Source organism: Tursiops truncatus, chromosome 12, assembly GCF_011762595.2.
Source record: "Tursiops truncatus isolate mTurTru1 chromosome 12, mTurTru1.mat.Y, whole genome shotgun sequence".
Taxonomy (NCBI): domain Eukaryota; kingdom Metazoa; phylum Chordata; class Mammalia; order Artiodactyla; family Delphinidae; genus Tursiops; species Tursiops truncatus.
Genome location: NC_047045.1, coordinates 70,237,543 through 70,258,936, shown reverse-complemented (window position 1 = coordinate 70,258,936; position 21,394 = coordinate 70,237,543). Strand labels below are relative to the sequence as shown.

General features: G+C 38.2%; 1 protein-coding gene across 4 annotated transcripts; it reads left to right on the top strand.

Moving 5' to 3' along the window:
• Positions 1 to 4,526: 4,526 nt before the first annotated feature.
• FBXO30 (F-box protein 30) lies at positions 4,527 to 21,126 on the top strand. 4 transcript variants are annotated; one of them, XM_073789705.1, is made up of 3 exons: positions 4,527 to 4,619; positions 12,757 to 14,813; positions 18,610 to 21,126. In XM_073789705.1, the coding sequence occupies exons 2-3, from the start codon at positions 12,780 to 12,782 to the stop codon at positions 18,811 to 18,813; spliced, it is 2,238 nt and encodes a 745-aa protein (XP_073645806.1). In that variant the 5' UTR covers positions 4,527 to 4,619; positions 12,757 to 12,779; the 3' UTR covers positions 18,814 to 21,126. The 4 variants fall into 4 exon arrangements, with proteins under 4 accessions (XP_073645806.1, XP_019807356.1, XP_033723712.1 ...); XM_019951797.3 differs by having other exon boundaries at positions 4,608 to 4,741; XM_033867821.2 differs by lacking the exon at positions 4,527 to 4,619 and adding an exon at positions 4,627 to 4,741 and having other exon boundaries at positions 12,760 to 14,813.
• Positions 21,127 to 21,394: the final 268 nt, after the last annotated feature.

Here is a 21,394-nt window from a genome sequence, read left to right as displayed (position 1 = left end):
ACCTTAAAGGCCCTAACACCTAATACCATCACCTTGGGGATTAGGTTTCAATATGTGAATTTGGGTGGGGGACATAAACATTCAATCTATAGCACTTACCCAAGAATTAACAACTAAGAGACAATTAAGTCAGCTTTTGAGTACAGGAAACCTAGAGCCAAAGGAAAGTGAGACTCAAATGGTTTGGAAATTATGCTACACATAGAAATAAGTATGTAGTTCTTTCATCATCTTTTGGATGAGTCACTAAAATAAGAGTTGCTGAAGATGGAGGCTTTGTGGTTGTTGATTTTTTTTTTTCCCATACAAGTTTTCAATAAACATGAAAACACTATGTGACTTTAAAACACTATGTGACTTTAACCCAATTATCTAGATTTCCAGGAGCTTTAAAAAAATAATCAGAAGATATAGTAACCCTATTTCCTTCATTTTCAGGTTGCAGCAACTATTGACTAGAGCTAAGTAACAGCTAAGTAACAGTGTGCTTGTCTGATTCCAACAACTCCCTTTGAGCCCACTTCCTGTTACTAGCATGCCATTTGGCTGTAGGCATTTGACTTTACTACCATTGCAATTGAATAGAGAGCACAGTAGGCCTGAGCACTGAATAGCTAGCCCATTTATGGGATAAATTAAAAGTGGTTTCTCCCATATATCTAATCTATATCAAATTTCTTTGAATAATGTGAGATTTATACATAGAAATTAAATATCACCCCCAAGATGTGTTGTCAGCTTAACAAAGTTACATATATATTTGTAGACAATTGATATGACAACATCATCTGGGAGAGGGCTACCTGCTTATCAGCTCATGCACAAACTAGTTCCACCTGAAATATAAATGCAACACCTTAGAGGTACTCAACAGCCTTTTGGGAAATAGAATGGTTCATTTGTTCCTCTATTTGGTCAGTGGACATATAATCTGTATGCTAGGAGCTATATTAATACGTCAGTTATAATAGCTCAAACTGCAAAACATTGAAATTTACATGATTGATAATATCCACAATGTTCCGTAGCAAGTCTCTGGTGTACAGGAACAATACCTGGGTCTTCTACTTGTTCCAAAATTCCAAGCTGCCTTGGTTCAAATTCCCTTGATTATTTATATAAATCTGCAAGGTTGATTTGGGGCGATGAACATTATCTTTGGCAAGCTGTTTCTAAATTACCATATAATTGTATGTTATTTGTCATATTCTCCATACTCCAAATAAACTATATAGGAAATATAATTATAGCTATTAGATTCTAAATTCTGGCAATTAGGTGATTCAAACTGGCTCTTTCTCTTTTATAATTCCTTAGGAGCATGTCATAAAAAAGGACTGGTATTCCCCACCGCAGTCCCAGCTGGTAACTCCGATTGTCCCATGATTTCACAGTCATAAATCAGGCTCCATCCTCACACTTGTCTCAGGCCAAGGATGCTTTCTTTAACTAGCACATGACAAACTTTAGTCCTAACTTGTCTGTTGCTTTGGTCCCTGGGTTACCTGAGTGCAGGCCGGTCTAATTGGGAAAGAAAACCTACTTTAACGGTGGTGCTATTTGCCTGACATTGAAAAAAGGGAAGAGCAATTTGTCTGCTTGTTGAATTTGCTTTATCAACTGAATTTGCATTCTCTGACAACTTCTCTCTCTTACAATCTAGTCTGGTGTCTAGGCTTTGTTTCTGGTGTTATTTTTATTCTTATGGTTTTTACACCTTCTCCAACTTGAAAATAGCCTCTAAAAAAAGCCAGTAGGAGCTAAGCCTGTGAGAGATGGTCTGCAGAGTGTGATTTGAGGAGATGCAAGGCTCTCCTTTTTTAGGGCAGTTGGTAGGTCAAACCTAATACTTCTCTTTCTTCTTTTTTTACTTTAAATTGCCAGGGTTGCTGTCACTTCTCTCCATGCTTAAGCCACACAGATGATAGCTGTGTTCTAGAAGTCCATGTCAAATACATGCATAGTAGAGAAAAGAGCATATTTGAGGAAATTTGTGATTGCTGGCATTCTTTCTGCTTGTCACTAAACTTTAAGATACATTTTCTTAAAATTTACCAAGAGAAGATTCTCTGAGGAGTTAGAACATAGGACAGAAAGTGAAAATGGGGATAGGATGAAATGAGAGAAGCATACATTTTATTTGTCTTGGAAGTGACAAATAATCATTAAGCATCTACATTATACAGGAGGTATGCTAGATACTGAGGGGAGATACAAAAATAATGCAAAACACACTTCCGTGTGTCTGGAGATAACTGTAAGCTGACATACATTTGTGAAGCAGGTAACAGGGACGTGAAGCACAGGTCAAAGTGCTGAAAATAGGTAGTATGAGCTACAGAAGTCCCTCACAGAGGACATGGGGTTAGAGCTGCACAGTTAAGAGGGAGGAAGTTCAGGCATTATTATTACACGAGCACAAATGACCTGGAATTGGACGGTGTATAGTGTTTTGATGGAGAAAACATGGAAACTAATCAAGCTAGAATGAGAGATTTACTTCGAGCAGTTGAAGACAGGAGTTGAGAATTTACCCCATGAGCATTAGATAGCCATCACAGATATTTGAATAGAGAAGTGACAAGATGAAATGGATGTCTTAGGAAGAATGATGTTGGTGGTGGGTTTGAAGTGGGAAGCTCTGGAGGAGGAAAGACTGGTTCGGCAACAGCAGAGGTCCAAATTTGCCTAGGATGGTAACAGGAATAAATGGACAGGACAGGAAGAAAGATTTTTTTTTTAATTGCCTGGACACAGGAAATTATTGAGATGGAGGGGGCAAAAAAGACTGTGAAGTTTACAGCCTAAATGACTCAGCTTGAGGGAGTGAGGGGGTGATCCCGTGTCAGCTAGGCGACTTAGTAAAGGGGAAAGCCCCAGATTTCAATAAGTATAAACATGGAATCAAGAGATTTTAAAGCTGGAAAGGGCTTCAGAGGTCATCTATGCTAGCCCCTTCATTTGATAGGAGGATGGCTAAGGCACAGGGCAGACGTGTGATTCAATCTAGGACAGTGAACAAAGGAGGACAAGTGTAGCAGCTGGAACTCACGTCTTCTCCTGCAGGGTCATCTGCCTGCTTCACTATCTGTTCTGTCTAGTTCTCTGGACAGTGGCTCTCAAACTTGGGACTAAGGGCCCATCTGCAGCCAAATTAGGCAAAGTAAGAAAAATAGACTGAATTTTTCAAAAAGCTAAAATTATTCATTTAAAGAACTAACCTTTACTGGGTGATTATGTCCTTGCTTAATAATTGGTGTTACAATCTCCTTTCATTTAGGAAATGAAGCACTAATACGAATGGTACAATCTTTACTGTCTTTTTTAGCACAATTAAAAACTAGTAATTTAAGTTCTTCTTCCAGCTCAAAAAAAAAAAAAGTTCTTTAAAATCTAAATGTCTGAGAGCCATTTCTCAGCATGACGAATCATGTGTGATCTCTTTTCCAAGTCACACCAGTTGTGGGTAAAAACCTAGTCACACAAAGAATTACAGAACAGTGTTTTCCTGTCTCTGCCCCCGTCGGCAAGGGCAGGACTACAGCCGTCTTCTCTTTATCCTTTTCTTGCCTTAGAACTGGGCAGGAGTCCAGGGATGGACACTGGGGTAGAGGTGAGGGGATGAGGGACACCTACTCCCAGCATTTGGAATCACTGTCCCTTCTGTCCCTTGGCCTTGGACCAAGGCATGGTAGTAGTAGCGGGGAAGTGGACCCCAATTCTTTGATATGGCCCTGTGACATTTCTTCAATCCTTTTGTAAAATATCCTGCAAAATCAGCTTCAAGCCACCTTTCCACTAGATCGCGTTGTCTTTCCCACGTAGACAACCTCCCTGCTGTGGTCTGTGTGGAGGATTACAGTCCCTCAGAGAAGCAGACCTTGGTGGGCTGCCCTGCCAGGGCTCCAGAAAAGATTCGCGACGCCTGAATCCTGTTGGGCTGAGCTCGGTCCCAGGGCAGGTAGAACCTACAAGAATCCGGGCACTGAGTCACGGGACTGGGGCACTTTCGGTAAGCCGGCAGGAAGGCCTGATCATCAAAGATTCAAGGACAGCTGCCCCGTTTTTTCCTAAATGTGACCTAATGGGAAGACCGATGCATCCAGAGTTAAGGGATTTGGGCTCCTTCTCCTACCATTTAGGGAGTTAAACAAGTCACTCTTCTTGGGCCTGTTCTCTTCATTTCCAAAACTACGTGTCTAGGATTCCTTTCAGGAATACAGCATCCTAAAATCGAACAGGATTTGGTAGACCTGCTGGGCAGGTGCCACGTGGGGTCCGGTGGGAACCCCCTAGGGGGAGGCGCTCGCTGAGACTACACTTCTCTGGACCTGACTCTCAGTCACTTCCCTTCCGGGGAGGCGGGGGAGTGTCGGTGGGCGGCGTGCGCGTCCCCGCTGAGCTCGGCGTGAGCGTCTCCTTCGGGCTCGGCGTGCGCGTCTCCGCCCGGCTTGCCACGGGCCCCGGGGCCCGGCCGGGTGGGCGGGGCAGAGCTGGGCGGGGTGGGGAGGGTGGGGAGGACCGCCACCGGGAGAGCGGGCCGAGGAGCTGCAGGAGGAGGAGGAGGAGGAGGAGGAAGACAGGGGAGGGAAAAGGCGGCGGCCCGGCTGGGCAGAAAGGCGAGCAGGAGGCGGGTTGCACGGGGGTGTGGGGCGCGGAGCGGCGCCGGGACAGCGGGGAGCAGCCGGGCACGGCGGCCACGGCAGCCAGGGTCTGGGCCGCGGTTCAGCCGGGCCGGCCGGTGAGTGTCGGGGAGGCCCGCCCGGGAGGCCGGCGCCGTCCGGGCTGCGCCGGGGCCAGAGGCGGTGGCCGGGCAGTGCGAGGCCCGCGGCCGGGGCGCAGGCGGCCGTGGGGCCGGCGGGCCGGGCCTGGGGCGGAGCAAACGCGGCCCCGTCCGGGCGCCGAGAGGAAGTCGGCGGTGTGGGCGTCCGCGCCCAGCCCGCTGCCCGGCCCGCCGTGGAGGCCTCCAGCAAATGGCGACCCAGGCCCCGAGGGCCGACCCCAGTGGCACCCGGGCTCGCGTGTCTGTGTGTTGGGGAGGGGTGACGCCGGAGTTAAACTTAGGGAGCCCCAGGAACCTCGAAAACCTGGCTTCTCTTTCCTTTTGCCCTTTAGAAACTTGCTTTGTTTGGGGACAGACGGGTTAAAGTAAGCTTGGGAGGCATCATCAACTGTCTCCACGGAATGAGTGAAGTTGGTAACTTTTCCATTCATGGAAGTGAGAGGATCTTAGTCTTAGCCTCAGTCCCTATTAAAGAGAAACATCCTGATTTTATAGATCTGAGGCGTGTGACCATTTACAAGTTATTTGTGTCCTGTCTCGTGGAAGTGCACTGCTTGGAAGGGGGCCGTAGAGTGCACGTTGAATTTAATCTCCTTTGAGTATGTTTTTTACACGTGTATTTAGAGAATAGAGACAGAACAGCGTGTTGTTTACCATGGTTCTGGTACTCCATTCCCCTCTCCCTGTGTCTTGTTTTTCTTTCTGAGCCATGTCGTAAGTCTCGGATAAAAGATGCTTGGGAAGGAATTGACCTTTTATTCCAAAATTACTTTGTTGACTGGGATCCAAGATGAAGTTATTTATGGGCATGCTGGTAATCATTGTAGATTAACTTAAAACTGTAAATACAAAACCCCAAGCTTTCTTAGCTTTTAATTTCTATTTGCTACATTTCAATACAGTTTTGTGTCGTTTAGAGACCTAGTGAATTATATTAACAGAATTTTGTATTTGCTCATATTTATTAAGCTTTTCCAAAGTTGTTGACGGGCAGAAGGGAAAAGAGTAGCATAAAATGTAAGATGAGGGTTTTTCTAAGGGTTCAGTTTTTCAGTATGCAGTTTTTGCTGAATCACTGTTCTTTATGCTTAGTCACTGTTTCTTACTACAGAAGTTTAATTGGGGATAATATGGTGTTTTGCTAACTTTTTAAATTGTCAATTTGTTTTTATTTGGTAGTGTAATGCGGTGACATAGCTTTTTTTGGTGTGTGATTCTGGAAATGTTAGTGGGTGGAGTTTTGTGTTACCAGAGAACCGAAGTTTCCGATATAGGCAAACTTTTATGCATTCCAAGTGTACTGGATATTTAATTTCAATCCAGTATTTCTCTATGGTTAGCATTGGAGACTTTTAAAAAAATATACAAAGTGTCCTAATAAAATACGCTGTTGAAGAAAAATAATACGTATTTTGAGATAATGTATATAGTTAGAGAGGTGCTTTAAGGTCACCAAAATAGACCTTTTTAATGTGTTTACTGTTTGATATATTACTGAAATGTGACTTTTAATGGCATCAGCCTTATGCTGTTCTGTATGGTTTTTGATAAATCTTTTAACTAAGTTACCATGACTACCATGCTGTGGAATGACATTGTATTTGTAGAATTCATCAATATTAAAGTCATCAGTCAAAAGGCTGTATAAAATATTATTTAATTTCAAATTTATTTTGATGAAATAGGTGGGATTGACCTTGGACTGGTGGTTTTTACACCGTAGATAACTAGATAGTTAAATACAGATGAGCATCTCTTAATTACAGCCCAATCTGTGAAAATCTTTTACAAAAAGGGTATGTCTTTTTCTTAAGAGTGGGTAATGTTAGCATCAGGTAGTTCCTCATATGATTGCTTTTAATCAGCTTCCTAAGTATAAATGACCTGATGTAAAAGTGATTGTACGTAACGGTTTGTGCATGCGGATGTGGCGGTTGTGTAAAGCGGGGTCCGTCCGTTTTCTGAGGAATGCGTGTTTGTATCTTGCTGGACACACGAATACTATAGCTGACTTTTGTGGAGTACGAGGTTGTTTTCACAGCACAGTAATTACCTCAAGGTCACCTCAAATTGAGATTCCTTGGAAGCCCATATTCCCCTGTGCCATGCTGCCCCTTTTAATAAGCTGAGTTCCACCATTTGGGCGGATTATTTTTATCTGAGTCTCAGCTCAAATAGCTTCTGGTATGAATATTAAATATTTATTAATATATGTTATTTTAATTTCTGATGTAAGTCTGCAGTAATTTTGTTTGCTTATTTAGTGGAGAACAATTGCACGTAGTTAGGACTTCCACTTTGGAATAAGCTACCCATGTCCATATTTAGAAATGGAAGAGGTATGTTCTGATTATATCATAAATGGAACGGTGAAAAGTTGAAAACAAAATTCCATATAATTAGGTCATCATTCTGTAAATAAAAAGTCAGAACCAAAATTTAATAAAAGAATGTATACAGTGTAACCAATTTAGCCATTTTGGACTCATCAGTAGGGCACTGCTTTGAGTTGGGAGTTTAATGATCTTGGATTTTCAATCTTGTCTAGGCACCTCATCCCCCTTTTTTAAACCAGTTAAATAAAACATCCAACTGAGGTTGTAGATTTATTATGGTTTTTAAAACTGAGTGCACCTGATCAGTAAATCAGCCAGCAGATGTTTGTATTTACTATGCAGTAGCACCTCCAACTATACAAGAAGGATGAGACTTGCTCTGGAGGAATTAAAAGTGATTGCTAAGTATGAAATTTCAGTCATAGACCTACTTGTGATTATGGTTAACTAGTTGAACAAGTCTGTCTATAGTTCCATTTCAGCCTTACATTGAAGCAACATTTTATTGTCTCAGTGGAATTCTTTTTTATCTAATATCATATTAATTGTAATATTAAGGAAGTAGGCTGACGCCACTTCCTTTTCTGAGCTTCCTTTCCTCACCCTCTATATACTCAGGCAGCTGCACACTTGCAGACACCTCCACCTCTGTTTTTCTTTTTGAATCTAATGCCTCTATAGTCAGTAACCTGTAACCAGACTGCAGGGTTGATTAAGGAATTTAAACAGTGCAACAATAAACAGGTAGATGTTTCCTTTTGTGACTTTTATTACTATTATTTTTTAAGATTTTAAAACAATGGAATATTGAAATTAATTTTACTTAATTTACTTTTCCCTTTAATTTGCTTTTTTGATGGACAGTTTAGCTTATTTCATATAAAATGCCTGGAACATATCACCTAGATACTCAATAAATGTTTGAGTAATTTTGACTTTTTGTAGCTGATACAATGAGGTAATTTTGACTCAATCTGGTTGACTAATTCTAGATTTATAAAGTGTCTTTTTATGAAGTATGTAGTTTTCCATGAAGTCAAGAATTGTTTTGGAATCCATCTGGTTATTTCTTGTATTATAATAATTTCATTTATTCATGTTTTTTCGATAAGTGAAGCTCTAATTGAGGCACAGTTTTGAATGCAGGGAACACAGGAATGAATGAGACAGAGATGGTGCCTCCTTTGTGGAGCTTGATGGTGCCTCCTTTGTGGAGCTTGGAGATAGATATTAAACAGGGTAATGATTTACTTCAAGTTATGACTAGTATTACCAAGGAAAAATGCAGTGTGTAATGAGCACATAAGTATAATACAGAATCCATACCATACCTTGCCTTTGGGTATGTGGAAAAGTGACATTTAAGCTGATAAAGATTTGCGGTAACAGTTGGGGAAGTAAAGGAGTGTGTATGTGTGTGTGTGTCTGTTTGTCTCTTGGAGGCAGAGGCAGACATTAAGAACAGCCTGAAAAAGTGTGTTGAATATTTGGGTGACTTGATTTAGCATATTTAAAATCGTGCTGATTTGCAGTGCTTTATTTATTTATCGCCTTATGTATTGTAATGAATTTGGAAAAATAAAGGAATTCTTTTTTGAGGGCAATATCTTTCTGTCTAGAAATAGCCTTAAATGACAAAGTCTCATTTCATTGTATGTGAAAATGCCATGCCTTAAATTGTTTTTATGGATTGCTTGTCAGCCACAGATTATGAGTTGGCCTAGAATTTCTGTTAGAGAAAATTGAAACTATTGTAAAGCATTTAATCTTTTACAGTATTTTCTAGTCTAATGAAACTTTTTCCAGTCATTCAACTTTAAGTGTAAATAGATATGTTATTTGGAACGTTAAGATTCTTTTTCAAGAGAGTTTATTTTAAAAAAGTTAATACTGAGGAGTTTTAAATTAAGCTCGTCTTGAACTTGAAGCCTCAGTTTTAGCAACAAGTTTTCTGCTGGACCTGCTGTGTCACTGTTCAGCTGATAAATCAGGGATTGACATTTTAAACCCGTTTCATAGGATTTGTGAGCAATTGTGCAATACTTTTTGGAGGCATATTTAATTTGATAATAGCGATCTTGAAAGAGGGTGGATCTGGAACTTTTAAATTCTGAAACAGTACCCCAGAATACTTTTTGGGTATTGTCTACTGCATTTTTAAAAAACTTATTTCTTAATATATTTAATTGTAAAATGGACTTAAACTTGATTCCTTCTTTGTATAGCTGTTTTGAGAATGGTTAAATTTGTACTATTTCATATGTTTATACTGAGCATTATAAATGTAAGTTATTTTTAAAATAATTTAAAACTCTTACGTTCAAAGCAAAGTAATGTGCTATTATAACTAGAAAGGACCAAAAAGACTCTCTTGACCACAAGGGTGATTAAGTGTTGGAATAAACTACAAGCAAAGTTGTGTAACCTCCATTCCTCAAATACCATCTTAAAATTGGATCACCAAGTTACTGAAGTGCTGTCTTATTTTCTTAAACTTTATAAGCATATCTGTTATCGTCCATATGTATTGATGAGATATAGATTTCAATCCTAGCTCTGCCACTTACTAGGTAGATGACCTTGGGTAAGTCACTTACCCTCTCTGTACCTCAGTTTTCTCTGGGTTGTTATGAGGATTAAGTGACATTGACATGATTCTACAAAGAAGGATAAAGTAGGGACATAGTGTTCCATTTTCCTTTAAGTCTACTTCAGTAAATAATACATGTTGTGGACTCATTGCTGTGGGGGCTTTTATTTTTATTACTATTATTTTTTAATCATTTCTTTTATTCAGAGGGGGAATAGTGTGGAAGAGGGTATTTATTTTGAATCTTGAGAGCCCTCTACTTCTATTTACCTTTCAAAGTTGTTGCTGTTTTGCATTTAACTCAGTTGTTTGTAACAGTTGCTATTTTAAACACTTTTGAATTAAGCATGTTTTGAGATGTGTTCTGCCTGGTATAATCATGTGATGTGCATGTAACATAAGGTGTTCCTACTAGTTCTGAGAGCCTTGGTCACTTCTGTTGGAACTGCTTGTGTTTTTAGGTTTCTCTGTTAGTCACGTTTATAACCTTCAGCATGTGAGATGAACTCAGTCTAGTTGTTGTAAAATAAGAAAGCTACAGCTGTTTTCACAATCTAATCACCCAGTAAAATTTGTCTTGATTCTTATTAAAGTTTCTCTTTGCTTAACTTACAAATGTCATCATTAGTCTGTCATTTCTTCTATTTTGACCCTTTCTAGCATGTCTATCTTCAATTTATAGGTTCTGTCTTTAGCTTTAAAATTTATAGGGATAAACATTCAGAAGTATTTAATTCATTTGTAATTTTTAAACACAGTTTTAAAATGTAGTTTTGTTGTTAAGTGTGTACCCTGTTCTTTTCTGTCCCTGGCATCAGTTCACACCATAATATCAACTCAGAACTTTTCTACTTAATCAACAAAGCTCTGTCAATAATAGACTTTTGCTGTTTGAGTTTGAGGAAAATCAAGCCTGGACTGGAGAAAAAGAAATAGCAATTTGGGGAATAATTAGTTTACATTAGCCACCTAGAAGTAAGATAGAATTTATGGAAGAGAATATGTGAGAGAACTAGCAAGCCTTTATGCACTAAAGTGAAGAAAATAGGCTAAGAATCGGCTTCTTATCCAGAAAATTATTATTAATTTAATTTGGAAAAATTTGAGGTGAGTTGCCTGTGCCATATACACGTAGAGAGATATAATAAATAAGCAGCTGTAGAGATCTGAAGTTTGGAGGAGGGATCTGGGCAGGAGGTATAGATGAGTTTTTAGCATATAAGTGGTAATTGAAGCTTTTGAGAAATTGGGAGAATGTATAGAATGAACCAGAAATGCCATGGATCCCTGAAGAAGAGTAATATTTTAGAAGAAAAGATTAAGGAATAACCAAAGAGGTAGGGGGGACACCAGGGAAATGTGAGACGATAAAAACTAAAGAAAGATAGTAGTTCAGAAAGGAGGAATTAGTCAACAAAATGATATAATGGCTAAGGAAGATGAGGTCTGGAAAAAATGCCCTTTGGATTTAGCATTGAGGATCTCGATAGAGCGGTTTTAATGAGTGGTGGTAAGAGTAAACACACATTAGAGGGCTGAAGAGTATATGGGAAGTTAACGGGGTTTGTTTGTTGTTTTTCTTTTGAAAGCTTGACTGAAAAGGAAAAAAAACAGCAAAAGGGGGATATTGCTTTATTATATATGTTTTTAAAGATGAAATAGTCTTTTAAGTTTTTGCTGCTAATAGGAACAAGCCAATAAAGAAGTTGAAGATTATAGAAATAAGACATTGAATAGGCTAAGTAATTATAAGTAAATCAGTGCATTGTGCCAATACTTTCTCTTTTTTTGTATAAAATTTTTCTTGCTAAAAGCAGGAAAGAACATTAGTTATCTGTAACCCTCTCGTGTTATTTTGTGGGTACTATTTCTCTGCTTAAAATCCTCAGTGGTTTCTAACTGCTTAAAAGTCTGAACTCCTTAGAGTAGCGTATAACACACTTTCCATAACTTTTCTTATTCCTGTCCCACCTCATCTCTCACAGCTACTTTGCATTTCACCTTGTGATCCAGCAATACTGGGAAACTTGAGGTTCCCTCAACATGTTTGCGAATTCTTGCTTTTCTGTATTTGCATATGCTGTTACTTCAGCATTGAATGCCTCTCTTCGTTTCTAACCCTACCCTCCTGCGCTTAAGACTTCTCATCTTTCAAGACTACTGTGAACTCTTCTCTACCCCCCACCCATACTGATTTTCTCTGTCATATTGATCATATAAAAATGTGACATGATTTTACTTTCATCTCTGACCTCCTGCTGAAGCTCCTTGAGAGGAGGCACCATGTCTTCTAATCTTCACGTTGCCATACCAAACACAGAGTCTGGTACATGGCAGTTAAACAATAAATAGGTGTTGAATGAATGAATGGAAACTGTGGCCCTCAGAAGTAAGTGATTCGTCCACTGCCACAGAAGTGGAGCTAGAACTTATATTTTTTGGATAAATGCCCTCTTTGTTTTAATTAAGGCTTACTCTCTTTATTTGCTGTAGAATTTATTAAGGCATAGGTAGAAAGAGAGGTCGGTAGATGAAATCTTACATAAGTTTATGTATTTGGAGGGAATATTAAAGAATCAGGTTTTAGTTAAGTATATTCATGAAATTCAGATTATTCTCTTTTAGGAATATGATGAGGTCTCTGCAATGTGGAGCGCATCATAATCAGTTTAGTTAAAATTAAAAAGGTAAAAGCTGAAGCATTCTCTGAAATCTAAAAGTTAAATATTCATTAACTGGTTTTGGGCATTAATTTATATACTACACAATATACTAGAATTTAAGTATTACATTTTGAAATGTTCGGCCTGTTGGGCAGATTGTTATATGGTATATAAAAATGAACTTTTGACTGACTTCTTGAATTAAAGTGCTTAAGCTGTTTCAAGATGGATTGATTATATGTCAAATAAACTTGTTAAATGTTTATTTTATATATTTCATCCTCATATAAGCCAATAAACCTTCATGATTTGATGTTTTTCCTTAAAACAGTTTTTAAAAAGCGACCACTTTTTGCCTAACTTCTTCTTTCTCTTCCATCTCAGTAGCTAGAGCTGGACTGGCCACTATGGAGGAGGGGCTGCAGCACTCTCACTGCGTGAATTGTGTCAGTAGACGGTGTATGACCAGACCAGAGCCTGGGATTTCCTGTGACTTGATAGGTTGTCCATTGGTTTGTGGAGCAGTTTTCCATTCTTGTAAAGCTGATGAGCATCGACTTTTATGTCCATTGGAACGAGTGCCTTGCTTAAATAGTGACTTTGGATGTCCATTTACAATGGCTCGAAATAAAGTTGCCGAACATCTAGAAATGTGTCCTGCAAGTGTGGTGTGCTGTACTATGGAGTGGAACCGATGGCCAGTTAGTTATGCAGACCGGAAATCGTATGAAAATCTAAGCAGAGATGTTGATGAAGTGGCACAATTAGATATGGCCTTGGCCCTTCAAGACCAAAGGATGCTCTTAGAGTCTCTCAAAGTAGCCACCATGATGTCAAAAGCAACTGATAAAGTATCAGAACCTAGAGAACAGATCTCAGTTAAATCAAGTGTCCCAGAAATACCACATACTAATGGTTTGGTGTCTGTTGATGAAGACTCTTATGGTGCACTTTATCAAGCTACTGTTGAAACAACCAGAAGTTTGGCTGTTGCTTTAGATATCCTGAATACCGCCACAAGAGACGTTGGCATGTTAAGTACGAGTCTTTGTGCTTCCCCAGATGAAATGAAAGAAGAAGAAAATGCCAGAGAAAGCTTACAGAACAGAAACTTGAAAGACCAGGACCATCTTTATGAGGATGAGATAGGAGCAGTAGGTGGGATTGACCATAATGACGCAAGTCAGAATGCCCAGTCTGAACAAAATGGTTCAAGTGATTTATTATGTGACTTGGATGCCAGTTCTTATGGCACTTCTGCTCTTTGTAATGGCTTTCCTTTGGAAAATATATGTACACAGGTCATTGAGCAGAATCAGAATTTACATAGTGACTCAAAACAAAGTAACTTAACAAATAGAGAATGTGTAGCATCAGATGGCCCTTCAGAACCTTCTAGTTCACTTTCAGTAGCAGCACAAGTTAGGGAAGTAATACCATCTAATGCTTTGCCTAATGGCACAGTTCAGCATATCCTCATGCCAGAGGATGATGAAGACTTGTGTTGGAAAAAAGTAGACTTAGGGGACCTAAGGAATGTGGATGTCTTATCTTTCAGCCATCCCCCTTCATTCAAATTTCTTTCTAATTCATGTTGGTCTAAACCAAAGGAAGATAAAGCAGTAGACACATCAGATTTGGAAGTTGCAGAAGATCCAATGGGTCTCCAAGGAATAGATCTAATCACAGCAGCATTACTGTTTTGTCTGGGAGATTCTCCAGGTGGGAGGGGCATATCTGATAGCCGCATGGTTGATGTTTATCACATCGACTTTGGGACTCAGACTTTTTCACTTCCTTCTGCCATATTAGCTACAAATACAATGGTTGGGGAAATAGCTTCAGCTTCAGCTTGTGATCATGCCAACCCACAGCTTTCAAATCCAAGTCCTTTTCAGACACTTGGGCTGGATTTAGTATTGGAATGTGTCGCTAGGTACCAACCCAAGCAGCGTCCAATGTTTACATTTGTTTGTGGACAATTATTTAGAAGAAAAGAATTTTCATCGCATTTTAAGAACGTGCATGGTGACATTCATGCTGGACTCAATGGCTGGATGGAACAGAGGTGCCCTTTAGCATATTATGGTTGTACCTATTCTCAGCGTAGATTTTGTCCATCAACACAAGGAGCAAAGATTATACATGACCGCCATTTGAGGTCATTTGGAGTTCAGCCATCTGTATCTACAGTGTTAGTGGAGCCTGCTAGAAACTGTGTGTTGGGATTACATAGTGACCATCTAAGTGGTCTTCCTTTTGAAGTCCTGCAGCATATTGCAGGCTTTCTTGATGGCTTCAGTTTATGCCAGCTCTCGTGTGTATCCAAGTTAATGAGGGATGTGTGTGGCAGTCTTCTTCAGTCTCGTGGAATGGTCATACTGCAGTGGGGGAAAAGGAAGTATCCGGAAGGAAATTCATCATGGCAGATAAAAGAAAAGGTTGGTTTAATTTAATTGTATCAGTCCCTTATTTGACATATAATAGGCACTTAATAATGTTGTTGCTGAATTAATAAAATTAACCTTGTTGCAAAATAGACCATCCTTAAAACGTAATAATTCAGTATGATGACAAACTTTTTTATAATGATAATGAAAGCAAGAATAGTTAGTCATAATCACATGTTTACTGCAGACATCCTAGAACTAGATTCTGATGTCATACGACAGAGGCCACTTCCAGTTCTTCAGTTGAGGGGTTCTGTATCTAGTTACTTCTTCTGTAACAGCTCCCTTTGCTTGAGTCCATGTTAGCCACCTTCTAATTTGGGCTCCATCTGAAACATTTTCACTATAGGACAATGGAGGAAGCAAGGAGAAGGTTTTTTACTGCTTGCAATTGGCAGTTTTGGTCCATTCTTAGCAATTTCTTTCTTAGAACTTGGTTATTACAGGGAGAACTTAAATAAGGAGACATGAAAAAAAATCTACTCCTAGTAAGTGACCAATGGAGTGTTTGGGGTATAGAGAATGTAAATGGATGGATGTGGAAATGTGTTAGGCTGAGGTGAGATAAGGGCAGTAGGATTTGATATTGTTGACTCTGCGTTTAGTACAGTACAAGGGAGTGTTGCAGATTGGAAGCTTGAGCTGGAGACTGGGAACAAATCCTGGCTCCAGCATTTTCCTCCTGTGATATCTTACTTTTGCCCAGCTTCTGTTTGAGGTACTATCCAATAGAAACTAGAAGCCATTACAAATACCTTTGATTGAAGGTGTTTTTTCATTTTAGAACATTTATAATATGAAACTTTGATTTTATAAAGTAGAAAAAAATTTGATAAACTTCACATTGGTTGAACAGGGTTCACATTTCTGGCTACTTTGTTTTTACCACCCTTAGGTTTTCTCTTATTTCCACTCATTGCTCCAGTTTTTCAGAATTCTGCATCTGCTTTTGTGTTCTCCTGAAGCTTTGACCAGTAAATGAGCATGCTAATTATTTTATGTAGAAAATTTCATACTTGCTGCATATATGTGGGTATGTGTGTATTTTCATTTTCTACATGATTTGGTGTCCTTCTGCCATTTGGGATGAGACACCAGAGCATGGCCCGTTTTTGTCCTTGCCCCCCCCCCCCCCCCCCCAGTATTGACCTATGAGGTAAAATATTTTCTGGGGATTTTATTGCTGCAGAAAACCTCATCTACTCTTAGAGTTTGAATTGCCATCATTTATTCAAATTACGTGTGTATATCCTGGCCATTTTCTCCTCTGAACTCCAGTCCATTATATACAAGCATCTACTGGACATCTGCACTTGATTATGTCACAGCTTCAGCGAACTCAACAGGTCCAACCTACTCCACTTTTCTACCCCTCTTAATCTCAGAAAATGGCATTTTCATCTCTGAAGCTGCCTAAACTAGGAATTTGGGAGTTAAGGTTGACCCTTTTTTACCCCCCCCCTTTATTTCCATATCCAGGTAATCACAAAGTCCTGTTGTCTCCCCTTCTTCATAACCTCTCAGGTTTGCTTACTGTTTCTACTGCGGTTTCCCTAGTTAGTCCCGCCTGTAGTTCTCTCCTGGGTTACTACAGTAGCCTCTTCCTTACTGGGTTTCTGTTTCCAGCTGAGTCCCTCTCCAACGTATTCTCTATAGAAGAGGTGAGTAATAAATAATTTCTTAAATACAGTTCTTATGCTGTAGTGCCTGAAAACTTCTTAAATGTCCATCCATTGCCCTGGGGTAGAGGCAGACTCCTTAATGAAACATTTAAGACTTTTCATAATCTTGTCCTCACTTACCTCTTCAGTTTCCTTTTGTCACTTTATATTCCAGCCATGGAATTTACTTAGAGTTCTCTGATGTTTTCTTCTTGCCTTAAGGTGTTTGAGTACACTGTCCCTGATACCTACATTTGAACACTTGAGATGTTCTAGGCAGTGTGTACTTTACTTTTGTTAATGTATTTAATCTACTGTCCCTATTTCATGGATGAAGAAACTGTGGTTTAGAGAGGTTAAGTAACTCTTGTCCAGTTGGTGGATTCAGACCCTGGGAACCTATTTCTGGAGGTTGTGATCATTATCTCATTGCTATATCCTGCTTACTCTTCAGATCTTACTTTGTCAAGAAAGCCTACTCCGACCCTGTTGAAGCCCTTAGGGAGGTGCACTGCTCTGTGTTCTCCTGGTGTTCTATTATGTACCTCCTACTCTATGTACTCATACTGAAGCACTGACCATGCTGTTTGGAAATTCACTGACGACTTGTCAGTTTTTTTCATTAGACTGTAAGTTCATTGAGAAGTGAGACTCTCTGGGAACCAAAATATTAACTGCTTTGCATAGCACCTCCCATATAGCAGGCACTAAGTAAATACTTGATGTATACTTGGATGCAAAATTGGCCCATGACTAAGAAACCTTGTCATCAGGAGATGGGAGCTGTCCATTTTTTCCTGAGTTGGTTTCACCACACTCTTGACTGTGTGGAAGTAGGGAAACTGTCTGCCACCATTGAATCTTTCAGCAAATTCATTCTGTGAAGCTTAACAAAAACTCCTAATTCTTAGTATAGTTTTGTGGTTATGGGGAATTGTAATCTATAATGTCTATTGTTAGCTACTGTCCAGGCCTTCACTGACATCTGGGAAATGACTCCATGCAGGGTAATTGATATCAACTTAAGAAGTATAGCGATTAAGTACCTTATGTGCTGAACTATTCTACTGCTGGCTGAAAAATAATTGTGTTCAGAATTTGAAGGCATCTGGCCACCCCAGAATTCATAGCATTCTTTTCTGAGAAGCTCTAATGAGTGCTGAGGGCTTCTCTCAAATTCACAGCTGCTTTCTAGAGTATCTGCTGTTTGCCACGGGTTCAGTGTTCTCTAGACATTTGCTTGTTGATTAGCTTAGCTAGGATGCCTGGGCCTGTCTTGCTTGTTACCTATGTTCAGGTAACTTTATATTTTCAAATTGTAAAGCTGAGAGGGGGCCACAACAGTCATTGCTGGACCTATAAGGTGACAGTGCTTCAGGGCTTGGAGCTGCTGAGTGGGCAAAAGGGAAAGCAGTTCTTATTTTTACCAAAACAGGGATGGCATATAGATATTTTTCCCAGAAATGTATTTTACAATGATATGGAATTAAAAAATGATTCATTTTACAAAAAGCTCTATAAAAATTTCCAGAAACATGTTGAACAAATTGAAGCACTTGTGTTCCTCGTTATTACTAAGTGCGTTTACTACTTATAAATAATGAAAAGAAAAAGTACCTTGGCACAAAATATTCTAGAGTATTTTTTAGTATACTTCATATGGTGTAACAGGAATGAGAGAAAAACTTGGAGGAAAAAAAACACTTGTATTGTCAATATCTCCAGACTATGGATAGGTGTATATATATATATAGACATTTGGATGGGATGAAAGCCTGGTGTACAATATGCAATATTTTAGGAAGTAGCTCTGAATATTTTATAAAATTGCTTAATAAGTAAGCCAGGTTGGATGTGATTTTCAATGTTGAGCTTTGTCTTTTGTTTTCTTTTTGGTTATTATATTTATTGAAGTTATAATGTCATAGGAATGATTTATCTTACAAATATTTGATAAACAGATTTGTATCCAAATGGATTACTACTTCCAGTTTTGTAGCTAACTACTTGAAACTTTATATTAGATATTTCTCTTAACAGTTAGAAATGTATGCAGTTAGAGCAAGAATTATGTTTTGATTCTTGTAAGTTGACTTGTTTAAATCTGAAGTAGAATTTTCTTCTAGGTATGGCGATTCAGTACTGCATTTTGTTCTGTCAATGAATGGAAATTTGCTGACATCCTAAGCATGGCTGACCACTTGAAGAAATGCAGTTACAATATTGTAGAGAAACGGGAGGAAGCAATCCCATTGCCGTGTATGTGTGTGACACGAGAACTCACTAAAGAAGGACGTTCACTTCGCTCAGTTTTAAAACCTGTACTTTAAATACTATAATTCCACTTGCACATACATGCAAGCACCTAGTATAATTTCTTGGTAATATGTGACACTTTATTAATGTATTAAAGATTACAGCTAGCTAAATTCATTGTCACTATGTATATAATGTTTTGAAGTGACCTATATTTTTATAAAGTACTGTTTAGTTGGAAAAAAGTTGCCTTAATGTTTGAAATGTGTGAATTTTTTGGAACTTGCTGGACAGGGTGATTTAATTTTTAGCTACATAATTTTCAGAATTAGTATTTTTAGTGGTGTGCATATTTTGGTTCTTACATTTTTTGTTTCTTAAATAACAAGATCCTGACCAAACAATTTATTCCTCATTTTCCGTGGGTTATAACCTATGCATTCAAAAATCAAAACTTTGATTCTAATTTTTACATCATAGGCTTTTCAGATTCAGAAAACATTCAATTGCTTAAACACTGCATAAGACCATTATAAAGTTTTTATTTTCTAGTTCTCCCCTTATATAATTGTTGATATGTAGATGATCTCTAATATATACATAATATTTAAAATCATGAGTAATGTTGATAATGCCATTTATCATGTTTTAAAAATAGTCCACAAAAATGTTTTCACCTTACATATTTACAACTCTCATACAGAGAGTTGACCGTATGCAGCTTTTTTTTGGTTAGATGCCACATCCAGAGACTCATGGCAGTGTGTTTTGTTATGTGACAGGTTAAAGCAAAATCAACAAAAGAACCCTGTGAATTTACTTTAATTTGAAACTGTATATGGTATTATATATTTGCTAGGTATTTGATATTTGGAGAGAAGAAAATACAGTTCGCCCTTCATATCTGCAGATTCCAAATCCATGGATTCAACCAAAGGATGGAAAATATTTGAAAAAAAAATTCCATGAAATTTCAAAAAGCAAAACTTGAATTTGCCACTCATCTTCGACTATTTATATGGCACTTACATTATATTTACAATTACTTACATAGCGTTTATATTGCATTAGGTACTATAAATAATCTAGAGATGATTTCCAGTATATGGGAAGTATGCGTAGGTTATGTGCAAATACTATGCCATTTTATGTAAGGGACTTGAACATCTGTGACTTTTGGGACCGTAGCGGGGTCCTGGAACCAATCTTCTGCAGATCCTGAGAGATGACTGTATACCTCATCTTAAGTTTGAATTGAATTGGGCATATTCCGTGAATAAATTTCAGATATTCAGAATGCAAAGGGCTTAACTTTTTATCACAAGTGTTTAAAATTTTTGCCTTTTGATGTTTATAAAAATCACAATTATGTTGTTTTAAGACATTTTAAAATGTGACACTTGCTATCTTTGTAAGATGACAATCATGAAACGCAGAAACCTGTCTTGGTTGACAGTCTCTTTAAAACATTTGCAGGTTAATATTCCATAGGCTTCTCTACCAAAAAAGTAAGAATTGCATCTTTGTGTAAAACCAAAATACAACAGAAAGATATTCAAAGACCTATTCTTGAGGTATTTTATTATAGTTTTCAAATTGATTTATACTGTTATTAACCTGATATGGTCAGTTTAGAAAAATGAGTATATCAGTATTAAGAAATAAATTGCAGAAATGGAGACTTGTACTTAAATTATTTAGGTAACTTGTGGCATTTGGTAGTCTGAAATGGTTACAAGTTACTTTGCTAAAAAAACTTCAAAACTATTTTGTCTTCTCTTCCTACATTTGTCCCTGAGAATGCTCTATTAACTAGGTTCTTGATTCCCATGTATGGCAATCGGGCAGGGCAGAGCCGTTCCTTGGGCATTACAAAAGAATTCTGAATTGCTTTAAGACTTGTTTTGGTTGGATCAAGGCCTCATTACAGTTGAAAAGCACAGCGTTAAAGACTAATCAATTGTTTTGCCTCACCTGTCATTTTAATTAGAAGAATATTTATTTCTTAGTGCTTAAACCAACTATTTCAACTGTGAGATTTGAATTTACATAAACAGTCTCTTTCTGTGAAAAAGTCAGAAATAAGATACAAATACTGTAAAATATAACTCTGCCTTTTAAAGTTTTGCTGAAGAATGTGTCTGGTTAGGATAGCACAAACATTAACTTTTTGTTTTATGGTTGTGCTTTTTTAAAATCCTTGTTTTTTAAGTTTAGACTCCATGTTTCCACACTGGATCATGAGATATTTAACATTTTCTACCTTTTATTCCTTTTACACGTCTTTGGCTGTTTTCTTTTTTGTTTATGCCACCATACTATTTTGTTAAAATGTTTTCTTTGTGCAGCATTTGTTCAAATTCTAATAAAATTAATATTTTCCTTTATATGGCTCAGTAACTTAAAAAGAAAAAACTTATATTTAAATAAAATTTTAATCCTTGCGTGACAAATTCCAAACATAGTCATATTGTTTCTGTAGTGGGGATTTTCTGCACGTTGTAGGAGTTGCTTGTTGATTGTCATTGCTCACCCGTGTTTTACTGGTGAACATTAACTTTTTTTTTAATATAGAAAACTCATCAGTTAGCTTTCTCTGCCCCGTCAGTGTCTTCTTGAAAGTAGTCCCACCTAGGGGTATTGAAAGGCTGAAGA